General features: G+C 47.6%; 1 protein-coding gene across 6 annotated transcripts in view; it reads right to left on the bottom strand.

Annotated features, from left to right (window-relative positions):
- Nucleotides 1-21,007, bottom strand: part of FHOD3 (formin homology 2 domain containing 3) — a 515,605-nt gene that overhangs the window by 476,362 nt on the left and 18,236 nt on the right. Inside the window, exon 1 of one of the 6 annotated variants that reach the window (XM_039327162.1) lies at nt 4,308-4,624. The exons of the other annotated variants lie outside the window; for them this stretch is intronic. Coding sequence (XP_039183096.1) covers nt 4,308-4,472 — 165 coding nt within the window. The 5' untranslated portion in view covers nt 4,473-4,624. Of the gene's footprint in view, nt 1-4,307; nt 4,625-21,007 lie in introns of those variants that run through there. 6 annotated transcript variants of the gene reach the window in all.

Raw genomic sequence — 21,007 nt, 5'->3', positions numbered from 1 at the left:
AATTGGCACAAGGTTCTTATTATAGAATACTATGGGGTTTTGTCCATAGTATTCCATAATAATGGAACAATATCTACGTAGTTTTAAAAGTTCCACTTGACTTATTTGCATATAGAAATATGCCAAAAGTGAACATAAGTGAAATGTCTGGAAGAATTTGCATATAGAGTATCCTTCCAGAATCTGAAGTAATATAATATGTGAAAAAATCAAAGTGCTGTCACTATGCAACTCTTGCTGAAATGATGGCTTTTATTATTTTTTGATTATGAAGCAGCTCAAAAATAATAGCAATTAAGCTTTTAAGTTCTAATGGTTTGAATAAGCATCCACATCTTACCAAGATCATTAGTACCTTCTACCAGACATGCACATTCTTGAAGGACATTTTAAATGTTGAAAAGACAGAGCCTGAGAATTATTACATAGGGAAAAACTAGGGTCTAACAAAGAATAGGAGATGCTGGTTGTTTAATAGTAATCTGAAGATGGCAGCAAAGGAAAAAGTAAGAAAATATGAAGACTAGGGGTGAGAAAACCTACAAAAAAGGGGCGTTGTCTTACCTGATCGCCTTTTCTCAGCAGGATGATGTAGAATCCACTGGATGGGTTATTCACAGCCTTCCTGCCCAGCAGACTAGGTCAGAACTTTGGCCACGCCCCTCCTTTGGGAGTGACTCCAGTTTTGACGAGGCGAAGCAGCTCTGACGAATCTCCACTCAATCGCTCCATTGTGATGACCTGCCTAGACTATTTATACGGGAGGGTGTGGATTCTACATCATCCTGCTGAGAAAAGGCGTTCAGGTAAGACAATGCCCCTTCTCCAGGAGGATGCCTATAGAATCCACCAGATGGGACATACCAAAGCCCTCATGTCCCCTCGGGAGGGATAGTCTAGGCCCTTGAATCATGAGAAGAAACAACTTGTTGAAGTACACGCCTGCCAAAAGCAGCGTCAGCCGCCGCAAAGGAATCCACTCGGTAATGTCTGACAAAAGGCGAAGGAGAAGACCACGTTGCGGCTCTGCAAATCTCCTCCACCAAAGCCTGTGTGAACCACGCAGCCGACGTAGCAGCGCTGCGGTGTTGAGTGAGCTGTGACATGTGAGGGAACTGGAAGAGACAAGGAAGAATAGGCCTGAGTTATACAAGCCCTAATCCACCTACCTATGGTAGAAGAAACTTTCTTCCCCATTGCTGAAGGTTGGAAAGATACAAAAAGAGCCTCCGACTTATGAAACGAAGAAGTACGCTTCACATAGTAACGCAGAGCCCTGCGCACGTCCAGCTTATGCCACTCACGTTCCAACCTGTGCCTAGGATTAGGACAGAAGTTAGGAAGAATCAATTCCTGAGATCTGTGAAAGACAGTGTTAACCTTCAGAACGAAAGAGGGGTCCAGTCTAAGGACCACCCTATCCTCGAAGAAGGTGCATAACTCCTCTCTCACTGAAAGAGCCGCTAATTCCGATATTCTTCTGGCTGAAGTAATAGCCACCAGAAAAGCTACTTTCAAAGACAAGGAATGTAAAGAACATGAACTGAGAGGTTCAAATGGGGGCGAAGTCAAGGCCTTCAACACCTTGTTTAAGTCCCAAGAAGGATAGCGATGAATAACGGGAGGTCTGGTATTGACCACTGCCAGATGTTGCGCCAAAGGACGGGAATTGTCGCAGGAAAGGACAGTTGATAGAGCCGCTAGTTGCCTGCGGATAGTACTGGGTGACAAACCTTTATTCAAACCTTCCAATAGATAATCTAGGATGTTTGGAATAGTGACAGAGAGTGGATCTAATGTATGCACAAGACACCACTTGCAGAAACCCTTCCACGTGGCATCATAGATCCTGTTCATCGACAGACGTCTAGAAGCCTGTATCATCGAGATCACCTCGGACGAATATGCCTGCCTGGCTAAACTTTCCTGCTCAAATGCCAAGCGGCTAGTTGGAGCCACTGCGGATCGGGATGAAGAAGGTTGCCCTGGCTGAGGACCACTCGGTCCGGAGGGATCCTCCACGGAGGAGATACCGAAAGATCCACAAGGTCGGCAAACCACGGACGCCGTGGCCAATGTGGAGCAATCAAAATTACCTCTGCTCCTTCTAGAATCAGCTTGCGGAAGGTCGCCGGAATTAGTGGAAGTGGTGGGAAGGCGTACAATAGCTACGCTGGCCACCGACATTGGAGAGCATCCGTGCCCTCTGCTCCCCGTGTCTGAAATCTGGAGAAGAACCTAGGGATCTGCGTATTTGTCAGGGTGGCAAATAGTCCAGGTGGAGTTGACCGAACCTCGACGTGATCTCCTGGAACAGAGCAGGATCCAGTTGCCACTCCGCATGGTCCACCTTGGCTCTGCTCAGGGAGTCTGCCTGGCGGTTTGCCTCTCCTGATATATGTTCTGCCCTTATGGAGCCCAGATTTGACTCCGCCCAGAGACCCAGAGCCGATGCCTCTCGCATCAGGTCCCAGGACCTGGTCCCTCCTTCTTTGTTGACGTATGCTTTGGCCGCCACGTTGTCTGTCCTGACGAGGAGATGCTTCCCCTTGACTAGGGGAAAAAATTGAAGGAGTGCCAGGTGAATGGCTCAAAGTTCAAACCAATTGATGTTTTGGGCGAGATCCAAGCGAGACCACTGTCCCTGGGCTATGTGGTCCCCAGGTGAGCTCCCCAACCAAACAGACTCGCATCTGTTGTGAGAATGACCCGGTCCGGTTCCCTGAAAATGGCTCCCTTGGTCATCGAAGATGTTGTCCACCAAAGGAGGGACCACAATGTGTGATATGGAACTGTAACCTTCCTGTTGGAAGCACTGAGGTTTCGTTTTTGGTAAGGAAGGAGAAACCACTGTAAAAGTCTGGAGTGGAGCCTGGCCCACGGAACAATGCCCATGCAAGAGATCATCTTTCCCAGGAGTTTTGACAGCTGTGCGGTGGTACTCTCTTGTCCTTGCGAACCTGATGAACCAGTTTCCTGATGCTGATCCGACGCTCCTGAGAAAGGTATACCCTGCAATGGGACGAGTCTATTATTGCTCCCAGGTGTTGTAATCTCCTTGTTGGAGTGATGTGGCTCTTCCTGAAGCTCACAGAGAACCCGTGATTCTGCAGGATGAATATTTGAACATCCCGTTTTGCTGTCTGAAGGGAGCTGGACTGGACTAGGATATCATCTAGGTAACATTGCACGCACACCAGCCTCAGCCTGAGGTGAGCCACTATGACTGCTAAAAGCTTCGTGAAGACTCTTGGGGCTGATGACAGGCCGAATGGTAGGGTCCTGTATTGGTAATGCCGGTGTGCGTAGCAAAACCTGAGGAACTTGCGGTACTGAGGGTGGATGGGAATATGCAGATACGCCTCTTGAGGTCTATTGAAGAGAGAAAGTCTCCCTTTCTGATGCTGGCCAAAATGGATTTTAGGGACTGCATCTTGAACCTTCTGTAGGTCACAAAATAATTTAATCCCTTTAAATCCAGTATCACCCTCCATCCCCCTGAGGACTTGGGGACCAGAAACAGAATGGAGTAAAACCCCATTCCCTCCTGCTCCTTTGGTACTGGTTCTATAGCCTGAATTTCGACCAGATGAGATATGGCCAAAGTCATCAGGTCTGTCTTGACCTTGTTTCTGGAGTGCAGGAATCTTATGAAGTGGTTTGGAGGGGGAGAGTAAAATTCTAAGGTGAGACCGTACTTGATAGTCTCTACTACCCAAGCGTCTGAGGTGCTGCTTTCCCAGACATCGCTGAACCTTTGTAGTCTGCCCCCAATGGGAGAGTCCTCCCTGGCATCACTTAGATTGCCTATAAGCGCGGCCTCCTGTTCCCCTGAATGGGCGCTTAGCCTGAAACTGGCCTCTGGCTCCAGTGTTTTGGCGATCCTGGAAACGATCCTGTCTGGGATAGAAGGATCGCGAGCCTCTCGACCAGTCCCAGGATTGCCCTGATCTAAAGGGCTGCCTCCACTCCCAGGAACTGCTGGGATGAAAGGCTTGCTTACGGAAGTCCTGAGATGTCCTCCTGTCTAGTTTCTTTGAGGGATGTACTAGGACCCTGCGCTTGTCCTTGCCCTCACTAACGTGTGGATCCAAAATGGAGCCAAACAAATGTGTCCCGGTGTATTTAGATGTGGACAGATGCCACTTGGCTTTCAAGTCTGTCCTCTAATGCTTCAGCCATAGAAGCCTACGAGAGGCAACCGTGGCAGCTATTGATCTTGCAGAATATTTAGTGGAGAGCAATGTGGCATCTGCTACATATTGTGAAGCAGCCAAAATCTTAGCCAAAGTTTGATGTGTTCTAACCTGATCTGGTGGGACGCTGGTCTGCAATTCGCGTAGCCACATGATACAGGCCCTGACGAAGAAGGAGGAAGAGGTTGCCGCCTTGGCCGCCCATGCCAAAGCCTGGTGAGCCCGACGGAGAGAGTGCTCAAATTTCTTATCATCGGCCTTCAGAGCCTCTGCCATGTCCCCTGGAATAGCGGATGTAGAGAATAGAGAAATCAGAGGACTATCCACAGTAGGTACCTCTAACAGAGAGGAAAAAGATGGAGAGACATTAAGCAGTTTCTTTTCTACGCTGTTAGGCGCAGGTGGAGCAGCCAAAGAGCATTGGCCCTAAGTCTTTGTGCTCTGGAAAATTGTTTTTCTAATGCCAAATGTCTCCTCGCTCAGCCGTTTTTGAGGGCTCCTTCTGTGTTAAATGTTTTGTTTTGGCCTTTTTCTCCCCCCCCCCCGACTCTGATTCAGTGGATCTGCGCTTTTGTTGTTGTGGGGGAGGCATAGAGGAGCCCTGCGAAGCTGAAGGCGAGACACTATCTGCCATTGCGCACAGATATACTGAGTAGGAAATACCTGTGGGGGGGAGCACCCAGGTACGCAGATCAATTGACAGAGATGGAAAGAATCCACGCTCTGTACAACTGCAATGGCCGGACAGTCAAGTGATTTGCTAAAACCCCTTGATAAGCCTGTGACAATGCCACACTAACAGAACAGTTGGAATAAAGTTCACTCTTCTCGCTCCTTCACCAGGTATTAGTGAGGTAGAGTATCAGTACTCAGATATTGCTTCTCCTCTAGGAGCTGAGATTGTCTTGTCCCCCCCCCCACAATATGGGGCTGAAATCAGACTTCCAAAAAATAGTATAAGTCCCCTCTGAGGGCTAATCAACTCTTAATAATACCAGGAAAATATCTCTGTGCAAAGTGTCCACCCAATATGGTGAGGGCCTAAGGACACACTCAAGATGGCGTCCTGAAAGAGACAAAACATGCCCTTAAAATGGCCGTCCCCAGTGAAGACACGCAGCCAAGATGGCGGCCGCACTCTCTGTTAGTAAACAAACGTTGGAGCAATAATAAGAAACCAGGAAAGGAACAAAGACAAAGAGCACTAAGTAAAGGGAGATATTCTCAGTAAACAGGGAAAACCCTGAGCAACTTGTGTTTCCTGGTCGCCTTAGATCCGAATCTGAAACAGGTGTCCTGAAGAAAGGTAGCTGACGAGCCGAAGCTCTGAGCCTGTAACAGAGCAGATCCAACGCTCCAAGGAAAAAAACCGGCTAATTGAAGCTCTGAGCCTGCAAGGAGCCAGTCTGCAAGGAGCTGATCGAACTCCAAAGGAAAGCCGGCTGATTGAAGCTCTGATCCTGCAAGGAGCCGATCTAATGCTCCAAAGGAAAGCTGGCTGATTGAAGCTCTGAATCTGCAAGGAGCCGATCGAGGCTCCAAAGGCGAGCCGACTGATCGGCCAGAAAAACCAGCTGGCCTGAATGCCTACAGCCTCCAAAAATTTAAATTTATCAATTTGAGTATTCAATTTAAACGAGGCCAATTAAAGAACAAATTTATGCTTACTAATTGAAACTATGTCAATGAAATCACTGTTAAAGAAAACCTAATCTATCCGGAGCAAAAATAATCATGTGCAGCTGAGCTCAAGACTAAGTCAAAACTGGAGTCACTCCCAAAGGAGGGGCGTGGCCAAAATTCTGACCTAGTCTGCTGGGCAGGAAGGCTGTGAATAACCCATCCGGTGGATTCTACAGGCATCCTGCTGGAGAAAGGAAGCATCTCAAGACTAAGATATCTCAGGAGATAAAACTCAAAATGGCCATCTGAAAAAAGAAAAATGCCTATGGAAGTAAGATATGTATGTGTATGGGAAAGAGGATCATAGATGCTAATGACAATCCATGTTAAGTAGATCTAGTTGAACTGATAGAGAAGATTGAGAGATCTTTGTTACACAGTATCTATTAAAAGAGGTGAACAGTTGTTGGGGCTAGAAAAAGGCCACAAAGCAGAATCCTGAGAAGTTGGATAGGAAAATGATGACAGCCAGCACAAGAAAGATTCTACCTTTAACCAGAGGAGGATTCTCATAAATGGTTAAAGGCTGAAACGAAAGGAAATTGTATGGTATTATCAGAAGAAGTGTTCTGTCCTGAGAACCAAACTCAAACTCAAATGGTTGAAAAAAGAAGCTAGAACAAATAACTCTGGAGAAAGAAAGGAAAGAAATAGTAAAAGCCATAAAAGTTTAAGAATTGGGTTGTAAAACAGTAACAGATTAAAGAAATTGTTAACAGAGATAAGGAAGAATAAGAAGACAAATGGAATCAGTAACTTTGGGCTCGGATGAAAGGTATTAGTACAAAAAAATATCAAGGTTCAAATTGTAATCTAATTAGAATGAATTAATATAGAAAAAGCTCAAATGCTTAAAATGCAAAGTGATAAGGTTATAACAAAGTTCAAAGGGATGATGTTAAAATAGAAAAAAAAACCAAGAAATCTAAATTTTTAACTTCCAGTATTTTGTATCTATTTGTATAAAAGAGCCACTTCTGTAATAAAGCCCTGGCTGCCATCACCACTACTACAAAACTGAAAGAAACTGATCAATCGGCTTCTCTGCTGCTAATCATGATCAGGGACATGACAAAACAATTTCTAAGACTTATTTTTTTATAATACTTAATATATTGCTGACTACTGAAGTCTTTCATAAGGGGCAAATAATTTTTCAAAAACAAGTTACAACTACGGTTATCATCACAGCACATATGTAATACACCTGGGCAATCCAAGGTCTTTCTCTTTATCCAGGGAGGAATTTCAAGGTACAGATCCTTTCTCCAGCTTCTCACTCTGCCAAAGTCATCAGCTCCACAAAAGGCAAAGCTGTTTTCAGATGCACAATTATAGGAAAAGAAATAGACTGGAAGATGGACCTGTTCCTATTCTGATCAGCCAAAGCTCAGGCTTGGTTAGATGAATAAATGATATCTGAATTGTTTGTTTATTTCTTTAAAACATTTATATAGCCACCCAGCTTCTAACCAATTCTAGGCAGCTCCCAATCAAATTTAAAGCAACATATTAAATCATATTAAAACTATAAAACTAAATAGATTAAAACATTATTAAAAACAACCAAGATCTTGTGCTTAGAAAATTTCTAATGTACAATTATTCAATCTTATCCTAATGCTTGAGGGAAAAAGCCAGGTCTTCAAGACTTTATGCAATGCTAAGAGAGTAGAAGCTTGCTGAATTTCAGGGGGGCAGAATATTCCATGGGGCAGGGCTGCCCCCGGTAGATATCTTTAGGGAAAGACAGTCCCACAGGCAGCCTGGTCCTGTATCATTTAGGGAACGGCTATCAAACTCGCCATGTCACGTGACGTGTCGTGACATATCGCAACTCTTTTTATATTGCCAGCAATGAGGTGGGTGCAACTTCGGTATGATGAAACTGGCCAGTGGGCTGGCAGTTTGACACCTGATATAGGGCTTTAAAGGTAATGAGGTGATGAACAGCACCTTGAATTGCACTCAGAAAGAAACAGGAAGCCAGTGTGGCTCATGCAACAAGGGTGTTACATGAGGATATCTAGACACACACACACATCCATTACAATGCACAATGCACACTGCATTCTGGACAAGTAGAAATTTCCAGGGGGTCTTCAAGGACAGCCCCATGTAGAATACATTGCAGTAATCCAAAGGGGAGAGGAACAAGAAATGGGCAACCATGAGCAACACCTCCAGGTCCAGAAAAGGGTGCAATTGGTACACTAGATGTATCTCTACAAGTGGGTCTAGGACAGCTTGACACAATCAAATCAATGCAGCCAACTCACCAGTCAAATCCCCAAGGCCTACTCGCCAAGGCCAACTCACAGCAGGACAACTCACCACAGCATAATTTGCTGCAGGACAACTCACCACAGCCAATGTGGTGCAGGACAACTCACTGTAGGACAATTCAACATGGGATTAGTTCCTTTTTTTATTTATCAAAGCATTACAAAAGCTAGCTGTCATAGGAATGTTTTCCTTTGATACAAGTGATAAAATAATTTTAATGAAAATGTGGTCAACAAAAATGAAAGGAAGTGAATCCCATAGCAAATTATCTTGTGCAATCATGCCAGACAAATCTTATTGCATTATTTGACTAGTTGACAAAATTAGTCGACCAGAGGAATCCTGTGGATATAATTTACTTGGACTTCAGTAAGGCATTTGATAAAGTAGACCACACTTACTACTTGATAAGATACAAAAATGTGGGTTAAACAGCATCACCACCAGATGAATTTGTAGCTAGCTGACCGGCCTACTCAGCATGTGGTCCTCAATGGAACCGCATCTACATGGAGGGAAGTGTGTAGTGGGGTGCCCCAGGGCTCTTCAACATCTTCACCAATGATTTGGATGAGGGGATAGATGGGGAATTCATCAAATTTGCAAATGACCCCAAGCTGGCAGGAATAGCCAACACTCCAGAAGACAGACTTAAGATACAGAAGGATCTTGACAAACTTGAACATTGAGCGCTATCTAACAAAATGAAATTCAATGATGAAAAAAGTAAGGTTCTACATCTAGGCCAAAAAACCAAATGCACAGGTATAGTATATGTCAGTTGTGGCGAACCTTTTAGAGACCGAGTGCCCAAACTGCAACCCGAAACCCACTTATACATTGGCGGGTGCCAGGTGGGCGTGGCCACTGAGTGGGCATGGCCATGGTAGTCAGGGCAGTATGGGTTGGTGTGGCCAGGGTGGGTGTGGCCACATCAATGTTGCTCCTGAGGAGGGATGCCTTTGGGGGCCGGGAAGGGTTGGGGGAGATCCAGGGGGTCTCTGGCAGGTGGGGCAATTGGCAGGAGGCTCATCATACTGTTTTGGCAATGAACCAATTAGATCACAATAGGAGTCAGTTATTGATGTCATGTATTGAAGCTGAGAGGAGGACATTTGTCAATGTGTTATGTGATCGCTTTCAAGTTGGTTGGGTTTTTGGTGTTCTTTCATTTAGTGAGCTTGTAAAACGTAATAAAATTAAAGTCATGGTGGAAAGAGTTGACTGGTTGCCCAGAAAGCGATGTAAAATAGTATTATAAGTGAGCAAGGCTACAGTTATAAAGAAATTAGAAGAAAAATTTGTGGAAACTTAACCAAAGGTGGCATTTCTACTGTATACTTTTCCCAAAAGGTTTCCACAATTTTGGCCACTACTATATGAGGGGGGAATTAAACAATGAAAGCACAGTGTCTTGGATTTTACAGGTTGTTGGAAAAGTATTCATTCATTTTGCCAGATGCTGAAAATAACAGAAATCTGAACAGAATGCCTGTACTAGCAGATGCAACTGATATAAAATCTGGATGAAGAATGGTCAATAAAACATTCTTGGTTGTCTATTTTATCTTTCCTAATAAGCTGTAGCCAACTTCTTCATTTAACTTTGCAAAACCTGTGGGTTCCATGCCATTCCACATACCTGCAAGAAAGCAGCTGCAATCCAATCAGGGCTTTTCCAGTCGTCTAGCAAGGTGTCAAAAACTTGATGACCCCCCCCCCAAAAGAAAAAATGATAAAGTACAGTAGTCCTCGACTTACAACAGCTAACTTAGTGACTGTTCAAAGTTACAAAGGCACTGAATAAAGTGGCTTATGACCATTTTTCACTTCTCACCTTTGCAGCATCCCCAGGGTCAGGTGCCTGCCTTCCTTCCTTCTTTTCTTCCTTCCTTCCCCCTCCCCTCCTTTCTTCCTTCCTTTCTCTCTCTCTCTCTCCCCCTTTCTCCAAAATGCAAACACGTGCATCTTCCTTCCCCTGCCTACAGCGAGCTTCTGCAAAGCGCAAATGGGCAATGCATTCTCCCTGCCTCCTCCAAAGTGCAAACGCGCACGTCCTCTTCTCGCTGCCTACAGCGAGCTTCTGCAAAGCGCAAATGGGCACAACATTCCCCCTGCCTCCTCCAAAGTGCAAACACACACACGTCCTACCCCACCCCCACGAGCTTCTGCAAAGCGCAAATGGACTCCATTTTGCAAGCCAAGTTAGGACAAGAAAGGGGACGGGCACAAACTTATGTTTTTGAATGGCAAATCCACAGTGAAGGCACCTCCCTGCTAAGTTTGATCCATAAGGCTCAGAGAAGTCTTAAAGCGCAGGAAAACTCATTCCAGAGAGCAAAACCTTCTCAGCTCCCCCCAACCTTTGATCTCCAGCTGTCATCTGATCTTTTCTCGAAGGAAAGGCAGCCCAACTCGTTCGCCCCCCCCCCCAAACAGCTTGTCTTCCCAGCACTCAAAGGGGTGTCTGCTTACACTGCCCTGCAACTAGTTAACTCTGGAAAGTTTCTCCAAAGAGCAAATCTCAAGGAGTCTTCTTCAGTAGTCGGTAGAAGAGGCCGAACTGGTTTTGTAAATTCGAGCTACAACTTTCCCATCACAGCCCGAGAGAGGGTCACTCCTAAGCGGCGAACGACTTTGGAGGGAGGTGGAAAAAAAAACCCAGAAAGGAGTAGCCGCCTTTTTGCGAAGCAAGCTTGCTGCAGCACATTCGCTTCTCCCTCCTACCTTCTGCCAAGTTGGAGCTTTTTCCTTCTTTTTTCCCCTTTGGAGGCACAGATTTCCCCCTCCCAGTAAGGCGCACGCGTGGCAGATAAGTCCAACCACTTCAACTCTAACCTTCTTTTCACCATATGGTCCTTGGCCCGCAGCCATGCTCTGCGCAGAGGATGGAGCCCCATCGAAGGCTTCCTGACAAAGGCTACGGACGGGCTCCCAACAGCTGCACGTGGAGAGGCGGAGGGGAGGAGCCTGGCCCCACCTCTTTCCGGGGCGATGGCACACGTGCCCACAGGACATCTTAAGATATGGATTGAAGCGGGTCCTTACATTAGACAGGATCTGCAGTTATAGTCAACCGGGAAGGGAGAAACTTGCTGGGGGACTTTGCAAAAAATACAATGTCAGACAACAAGGCAGGAAAGGGAGAAAACCCCACGGAGAGGGAGCCTTCCCCCCCGACCGAAAACCTTCCAGCTGTCGGGTTCTGAAATGTCATAATCCTCAGGAGAAAAGGTGGTGGAGACGTATAACCACAAACCTCGGTGGTCAATGGGCGTTGAAAAGAAAGGCGAGTGAGAAAAGAGATCGAGAAAGATGCCCTGAGACGGGGGGCCAACCAACCAGAATGCAAGCAGGAGATGGAGAAATCCCTGCACATGAGCGAAGAGGAAGCAAGTTGGGCATAGCACTCGAACTGGATCCTAAAGAAAGCTATCGACCTGATAAACAGAACCCTTGGCTCCCTAGAGGAGGAGAATTCTGAGCCCCGTGGCCGCACCAGCACCTGGAGCTGCAGCTGGAGAGATACTGAGGGGTAATTGGAACCTACAGTCCCGGGGACGTCCACTGATCCAGTAGCAACCACTTCAGCAGCTCCCACTCCCTGCCGACCTGCAGATGGCGATCTGGATGGAAGACAATACCACCGATGGCGAAGGCAACGATCCATTCAAAGACCCCCACTGCTGGACGCGAAATTCAAGGGGGAGCCGAGACACTTGGGGTTTTTCCTAACCCAAGTCCTCAGCTACATGGAGCAATATGGGCGGCATATCCCTAGCAAAAAAACCCGTATCCGTATCGTGCAATCTGCTCTGGATGGACCGGCCGCAGATTGGGTGGTGAACTTGCATGATTCTGATGCCCCAGAGCTTCAACCGTTTCATGTCCTCTCTAAGAAGGCAATTTGAGAACATCCTGGCTGATTGCAAAGCCCGCGAAAGAATTAAAACGGTGAGGCAAGACAGACACCCGGTAGCCAAATGTATGCAAGAATTCGGGGCCATTGAAAGCAAGCTGAACTGGCCAGAAGACATCCTCCTTAGCCATTTCAAAGATGACCTAAAGTACGACCTGTATGACGTTTGCCTGCCCTGGGGGGACCCACACCAACTTGATGAATGGTACATCCTGGCAGAGGAAGCAGAGATCGACCTATTGAAGAAGCAGTTCTGAGGAAAACCGTGAAGCTGCTGATTGCTTGAGCCGATGCACGACCCAGCGAAGCCACCGGCTATGGCCAAGAAGCTAATGAGCTATATCAAATGTGGGAGAGAGGAGAATTGAGCTGTAGAATGATGCTCAAAAGCCCCCCAGCGCAACCCAGACAGATCACCTGCTAGTAAATCCGGGAAGTCCCCAGCTAAGCCAAAAAAACCTGCCATTAGAGTGATAGAGGCTGTGGAATCCCCAACTTCTGCCCAATGTGGGGAAGGAACTCCAGCCTACACCACAGAGCCAGTGGATGCCTCAGATGACAGCTCAGAGGGTAAACCCCTGGTAAGTGGACCCATCACACCCATCCTCAAGACAATGACTATATTAATTCCCTTCATGCCCAAAGCTGTCAAGGTGAAAGCCTTAATAGACTCTGGCTGCACCCGCTGCCTCATTAGCCCGACACTAGTGAGGAATCTAGGCATTCCGGTGAGGAGGCTAGAACAACCAATCTCATTTGGCCAGTTAGATGGATCCATAGCAGGGGCGGGTGCCAGCTACCCTAGCCACTTTACCAGTCCACTTATCCCTGGGAAACCACGAGGAAGACATAAGGTTTGCAGTGACCCCAGGCATGGAATGCTGGATGATCCTAGGGATGGAATGGTTAAAGAAATGGAACCCCTGGGTAAATTGGAGGACGGCAGAAATCAATTTCCCGAAAGGGGACCCTACGGACTTAAAACCCCAAGGGCAGTGATGGTGAACCTTTTAGAGACTGAGTGCCCAAACTGCAACCCAAAATCCACTTATTTATTGCCAGGTGCCAGGTGGGTGTGGCCCACTGGGCAGGCGTGGCTGTGGTGGTCATGGCAGATTGGGTGGGTGTGGCCAAGATGGGCATGGTCACCTCGATGTTGCTCGTGGGGAAGAATGACTGTGGGGGCCGAGCAGAATTGGGAGAGATCCAGGGGGTCTCTGGCAGGTGGGGCAGTGGGAAAAAGGCTCATCCTGCAGGGTGAGGCAAGGCAAGGCAGGGTGGAGTGGGGGTGCCATTGTCACAGGGCAAGGTGAGGCAGGGGCTGGGGAGACTGCTGCCAGACACCATCGGCCACCGCACACAGAGGCCAATGACCGCATGGAGGCCAACAGTGTCTATCAGCAGCCACAGCCAGCCGGCCCCTCAGCTGGCACACTCTGGGGCTCTGCAGCCCACCACCAGCAGTTCAGAGAAGCTGCCTCTGAGCTGGATGGCCTGCTGACAGCTGAGGAGGCGATGCAGTAGGAAAAGGAGAGCATGCAAGGCCAGAGGGATGGGACGGGGGGAGGGAAACCAGCTGTGCTGGGACGCATCCAGCCACATGGGTCCTCGACGAGTTAGCGGGCAGCTGGCTGAAGAGGGACGGTTGCCATCTCTGGGGCATGGCACGTGTACCCACACAGAGGGCTCTGATGCTGCCTCTGGCACATGTGCCATAGGTTTGCCACACTGGCCAAGGGGATCTACCAAAATGAAGAATGGAAAAAGCATCCATGGGAGAAGAAAAGGGGCTGCCCGAAATACCAGAGGAATATAGAGATCTTGCTGATGTTTTCAGTGAGGAGAGGGCAGATGAGCTCCCTCCTCACCAACCCACGGACTGTGCTATAGAATTCAAGCCAGGGGCAAAACTCCCGAAGCCCAGACTATACTCCATGAGCCCAAAGGAGAAGGAGGAAATGAGAAAGACTCATAAATAAAAACCTAGAAATGGGTTTCATTGAGTTCATTTAAGCCAAGCTTAAAGTGGCCACCCCGGTCCTCTTTAGAGAGAAGGGTGGCTCTTTACGCTTATGCGTGGACTACCACCTATTGAGTACAATCAGTGAAAGCAACCTATACCCCCTACCCCCATGAAGGACATGTTATCACACCTCTCGAAAGGAAGAATTTTTATTAAACTAGATCTAAGGGAAGCGTATTAACGCATTAGAATTTAGGAAAGGGATGAATAGAAAACTGCATTTAATTGCCCAATGGGGTGCTACCAATTCAAAGTTTTGCCATTTGGATTACAAGGGGGTCCCACAGTATTTATGGAATTAATCAACAAGGTACTAAGGGAGCACCTATTTAAGAGGGTCCTGGTTTATTTAGATGATATCCTTATCTTCACCGAAACAAAAGAGGAACATGTCAACCTAGTCAGAATGGTTTTAAAGAAACTGTGAGCTGCCCACCTATATGCCAAATTATCAAAATGCGAATTCCACCAGGAAAGAGTAGACTACCTGGGTTATCGCATATCCCCAGAGGGCATTGAAATGGACCCTGAAAAGGTCAAAACAATACTAGAATGGGCACCATCCTGCACAAGGAAGCAGCTGCAAAGTTTCCTGGGTTTTGCAAACTTTTATTGCCAATTCATTTCCTCATTTGCCCAGATAGCCCTGCCCCTCACGAACTTACTAAAAACGAAGGAAGAATCCTCAGTGAAACCTAGCCAGCCACTAAAATGGACAATGGAATGCCAAGTGGCATTTAAGAGATTAAAGAGACTCTTTTCTGCCAAACTAGTATTGAGGCATCCAGACATGGATAAGTCCTTCATAATACAGGCGGATGCAAGTGATGTGGCAGTGGGGGCTGTACTATTACAAGAAAACAATGAAGGAGTATTGCAACCCTGCGCGTATACGTTCAAGAAACTTACGGAAATGGAACAGCGCTGGCCCGTGTGAGACAAAAAGGCATATGGGATACATTGGTCATTACTTACGTGGCACCAATTCCTTGAAGTGAATAAGATCCCTTTTCAGGTGAGGACAGACCACAAAAACCTGGAAGCCTTGAAAACACCCACAAAGCTCAACCCCAAGCAAGCCTGCTGGTCCCAACATTTTCACCAATTCCACTTTATGCTCAAGCACTTGCCGGGGGAAAAAACTTCCTGGCAGATGCACTATCTCGCATCCCCAATATAACAACACTCATATGAGCCAGCGATTCTAAACCACTTATGGTGGAATCACAACTGACAGTGCCAGTAACTACCAGAACCCAGGCTAAATTAAAACTGCAGCTGGGTAGCCAAACTAGAATTGAATTCCGGAAAACTTTGGAAACAGATGAATGATTCCAGAAAACTAGACACGTGTGCACAATTAAGAACGGACTGCCTTGGGTGGGGGAAAAGTTATATATACCAACCACCCAGAGGGTCACATTCATGCAGCTGTGCCATGGCACAAAATCAGCAGGGCATTTTGGATTTGTAAAAACATTACACTTAATTAAAAGGCAATTTTGGTGGCCATCCATGGAAAAGGACATAGAAAGTTACGTGGCCAGCTGCCCAACATGTGCAACTGCAAAGAGGTTGCAAGGGAAATCACCCAGACTGTTACAAACAATGGCAAATCCCTCAGCCCCCTGGAGGGAAATAGCCATGGATTTTATAGTGGAATTACCAGAAAGCAATGGAAACACTGTCATCTGGATGTAACGGACTTGTTTTCCAAACAGGTGCACTTTATCCCTTGCTAAAAGATTCCCACCGCAAAAGCGAAACTTTTCGTGCAGCATATTTACAGATTGCATGGGGCACCCCAATGCATCATATCTGATAGGGGAGTGCAATTTACATCTGCATTTTAGAAGGAATTTTTATCCCTTTTAGGGACCACTCAGGGACTAGCCATCACCCGCAAGGAAATGGTCAACCGGAAAAATCTAATTCAGTACTTGAGCAATACTTAAGATGCTTTATTAATTTCCAGCAAACAAATTGGACAGACCTACTTCCTTTCGCAAATGTTGCCTACAATAATGTAGTCCACTCCAGCACAGGTTACATTCCTTTTCAAATAGCTACCGGTCAAAGTTTCAACCCCATGCCAGAACTAATCCCAAACGAACCGGCAATCCCATCACTGAAAGAATGGATAGAACAATTACAAAACACCTGGCCAATAGTTAGAAAAGCCTTAGATGAAGCTAGGTAAGCATACAAATCACAAGCAGATAAAAAAAAGAGTTGAACCCACACCATTCATTATAGGAGAAATGGTATATGTGTCTACAAAATACCTAAAATCCCTACAACCCTGTAAAAAACTTAGACCAAAATATACAGGACCTTTTCCAATTAAAAGAATCATAAACCCAGTAACAAAAGAATTAGAATTACCCCAAAATCTCAGGCAAATACACCCTATTTTTCACTGCAGTTACACCCAAAATTCCCCACACACACACACCACCTCCAATCATGGTGGAAGGAGAACAACACTTCAAGATAAAGGAAATCCTAGACTCTAGAAGATATCATGGGACAACTCAATACCTAGTACGGGGGTCAGCAACCTGCAACAGTGAAAAGAGCCACTTGGATCCATTTCCCTCACAAAAAAACCCCTGGGAGCTGCAAAATGTGCACATGCATGTGCGCACGCGCATGCGCACAGAACACGGGGCTTGATTAAAGAGTGGAGCTTAAGGCGAGATGTGCACCAGCCCTGCCCCCCATCCAGCTCTGGTATGGACAGCTCTGCCGTCCTGGCTTCTCCCTTCGGAAAAGACTGCTCTCCCCTCACCCCATGCTCTCCCTCTCTGGGACTTTCTTCTTTCTGCCTTTTGGCGCGAAGATTCCAAGGGAGTGGAGGAGGAGGCCAACGGGGAGAAAGAGCTGCTGTGGTGAATCTTCCGAGGCAGCAGCAGACAGCCGCTCGGGCTCACCTATCTCAGCCTGCTGCGGGAGGCTGGAGTTGGGGCTTCTGGCTTGCTCTGGAAGGGGTGCTGGAAAAGAAAGGATGGGAAGCGGAAAGTGGGAGAAAAGACGTCTTCCAGCTCTCTGGGGTTCTTTTGCTGGGAGGGCAGGGAAGCAGCAGTTCTGCTCTGTGGGAGGTGGGAGCAGATGGCCTCTCCTTCAAACTTTGCCAAGTGACCCCAGGAGGGAAGCGAGCTCCGAGTCCTCGGAATGTCAACTTTGTGAAAGAGGAGGCAATGGTGGGATTAAAATAAAACGGGGGGGGGGGAGTTGAGGAAACCCAGCAGACGCTTACATAGGAGGGCCAGCAAGAAAGGCAGATCAAGGACAGGAAGAAAGCTTTCGGGACTTGTGCACAGACATAGCTGACTCTTTCTCATCTCCTGCCCTTGCTGCATCTCCTGTGGAGATGCATTTGCAGCTCTCTGTGTCTCTGCCACTCAGAGCCATCCTGCAGCTTGATCCTTGAAACGATTTCAATCAGCCCCTTCATTGTCAAGAGTCCCCATGGAAGTCAATGGAGGTCCACGGTGACTCAAAAGTCAGCCGCAGCACCTCCAAGTCCATTGATTTTACCGGCTCAGCAGCCCAGGGACGGGCAGGAACCGATGCCCCCACTGTCCGCTGGGCCTGCTGCCCAGCCCGGGGAATTGCAAGGCCAGCTCAGCGGTTCGGGGATGGCTACAAACCAATGCCCCTGCCGCCTGCCACCTGGGGAGACATGAGGCGGCTCAGCAGCCCGGGGACAGCCAAAAACCAATGCCCCTGCCGGCCGCCACTGCCACCCAGCCCGGGGAGAAGCGAGGCCGGCTCAGCAGCCTGGAGACGGCTACAAACCAATGTTCCCGCTGCCTGCCGCCCGGGAAGACACAAAGCCGGCTCAGTGACCTGAGGACAGCCAGAAACCAATGTCCCCGCCACCTGCTGCCCGGCCCGGGGAGACGAGGCCAGCTCAGTGGCCCGGGGACAGCCAAAAACCAATGCCCCTGCCGGCTGCCACTGCCGCCCAGCCCAGGGAGACGTGAGGCCGGCTCAGCAGCCCGGGGAGGGGCAAGAACCGATGCCGCCGGCCGCTGCCCCTGCTGGGCCTACCATCCGGCCCAGGGAGGAGCAGGAACCAATGCCTCTGCCGGCCGCCAGCCCCGCCAGGCCTGCCGCCCAGCCCGGGGAGACACAACGTCGGCTTAGCTACCCCTCTGCCTGGTGCAGGTAAGCCTCCTCCCTCCTCCCCACTCACCCTCTATCTGCAGCTCTGCTGCTGCTTGGCCAACCAGGGCTGCAGCTTGCGGGAGGGCTGTCCTATTCAATGGAGGCTCTGCTGGGCCGCTCCCAGCATGGATCCTGGGGCTTCCCCATGCTGAAAATGGCAGAGGAGGCGCCGGAGCCGCAGGAGGTGTCTCAAAGAGCCGCATGCGGCTCCGGAGCCGCGGGTTGTCGACCCATGACCCAGTAGCATGGAAACATCTCCCCTCCTCACAAAACGAGTGGGTCCATAAACGTCACGTCAGAGCCCCGAAGCTGTTAAAGAAGTTTCATACAGAGTATCCTAACAAGCCAGACTAACTTTTATGCCTGTTTTGTTTTCTCTACAGGTGGATCTCTCTTATTTTAAGGGGGCAGGATGTCAGAATCCAGTTATATTTCCTTTCTATCTATCTTCTCTGATATAAAACCAATTCTTACTCTCTTCTGGATCCTGTCATACTACTAAGGGGGAGAGGGGTATGCATGGGTTTTTATTACTTTCACTTCCTCTATTCACTACAAAATAACCTTTTGTTGATTTGGTTCGGATCTGCTAACTATAACAATGTAGCCATTTGCCTTTTATCCTATGCCCCTCTGAACTTGTCTTCCTTACCGGCCAGCAGGAGAAGAGGGGGAAGATGCAGCATCTGGGATCTGTGTGAAATGTTGAATAATCGTGCCAACGGAGCCGGATTGATGTTATCTCTCCTGGAGTTAACACCTAGAAATCTGCCAGTTTGAATCGCCCGGAAGAACTGCAGGATGGTGGGCTGCTTAGGGACAATTTAAAACATTGAATTGTAAGGGAATCCCACAGATCCTGTCTATCATGCTTGCTATCAATTTCTTTTAATAAAAGTTCCTGTTGGAAGAAACCGTTTCCAAGAGTTCTGCTTTCTTAAGATGTGGATTGAAGTGGGTCCTTACAATTGTGTATCATCTACATACTGATAATACTGAACCCCCTATTGACAGATGGTCTCTCCTAGTGTGGGCCAGGCTTGACCTTTCCTATAAACTCCAATTAGAAGCCACTATGGAGCAAGAAGGCAAACCATTTTAACATAGTTCTTTCCACTCCCAAAGCTGTTCCAAAAGGATACTTTGGTCAATTATATTGAAAGCTACTGAGAGGTCCAGGAGGACCAGAATGTTGCATCACTTCCAACCTGGGCTCTATAAAGGTCACTGACATGTATTACCAATGCCACTTCAGTATTGCACACTGGACTCAACCTAGACTGAAATGATCCAGAAAATATCCATGGTGTTTTGTAGCTGTGTTCTTTTCTTTTCTCTTTTCCTTTCCTTTCCTTCCTTCCCCGCTCCTATTATCTATCAAATCATCATCACAATCATTTTAGCCATTGTCTATCTACTGCAGGATGAAGGCCTCTTCTGCATATTTCCAACTAATATGGTCCTGAGCTTTCTTTTGCCTATTGGGCCCGTAATACTTGCTGATCCATCTTGTCGATCCATCTTGTGAATTTTGTGGATCCATTCCATGACTGCCTTGGTCCACATGCCATCAATTCTTCTTGCTATGTGATCAGCCCATTTCCATTTCAATTCTTTTACCCTCTTGATAATATCATATACTTTTGTTGTTCTCTAATCCATGGGCAGGTCTTTCTATCTTGTCTTGTAAAACTGTATGTATGCATGTGCATTAGAATGCAATCTGTAAATGCAAAGATCCTATGTTAGTTATCTTTCAGTATTTTGACTGATTTATTGAAGTTTGGTAAATATGCGACTAGGTATGATCTTTTGTCCTGCTGGGATGAATTTCAAGGCACATATCTTTAAAAAAATGTTCTTTGCATTTTAAAATATATCATAAAAATCAAGACATATCAACAAGCACAAAATGCCTGCACATACATTATTTGTATGCACACACAAACAAAACCTCAGCAAATGAATAGAAATTTGCTAAGACATGTTACACTGGTTGTTTTGCTGAGCTTTGGCTGGGGTGTGTGCAGTTTAGGCATACTTTTGTGACTTGCTGAACTTTTGAAGTATATTTAAATCAGTGGTTCTCAACCTGCGGGTCGCGACCCCATTTGGGGTCGAACGACCATTTCACGGGGGTTGCCAAACAACGCGATCTGCCATTTTTTTGTCAGCTGGCGGCACCGCGCCGTGCATGGGGCTGCCACCGCGCATGCGGCCGCTCGTGGGGACGCCGGCGCGCATACACCCCGCGCATAGGGGTGCCGCTGCACACACACAGCGCGCATGGGCGCCACCGCGCAAGTGCACCGCGCATGGGGACGCCGCTGCGCATGCATGCTGCGCATGGGGGCATCGCCGCACATGTGTGCCACGCATGGGGGCATCGCCGTGTGCATCATCGCACATGGGGCGCGGCTGCGCATGGGCGGCACTCATGGGGGCGCTGCCGTGCATGCATCCCACGCATGGGGGCACCGCTGCGCACACGCAACATGCATGGTGGGCGCTACCACGCATGTGCGCTGCGCATGGGGCCGCCGCCGCGCATGCGCGCCGTGTCCCCATGTTTTGTAAACTGGAGATAAGTGGTGTCTTATTCTTTCCCCTCTTTTGAGGGAGGGGTGTTCAATTCTTCAATCAGAATAGAGCTGCTCAAGGAGACACCATATATTTCAGACAGAACTACTCAAATTCTTTTATTTAATTAAAACAATAACATTATAT

The sequence above is a fragment of the Crotalus tigris genome, unplaced genomic scaffold, assembly GCF_016545835.1.
Source record: "Crotalus tigris isolate CLP2741 ecotype Arizona unplaced genomic scaffold, ASM1654583v1 scf7180000024351.1097467, whole genome shotgun sequence".
NCBI classification, from domain to species: Eukaryota; Metazoa; Chordata; class Lepidosauria; order Squamata; family Viperidae; genus Crotalus; species Crotalus tigris.
The sequence above is the reverse complement of the archived record's forward strand: the minus strand, read 5'-3'. Positions and strand labels throughout refer to the sequence as shown.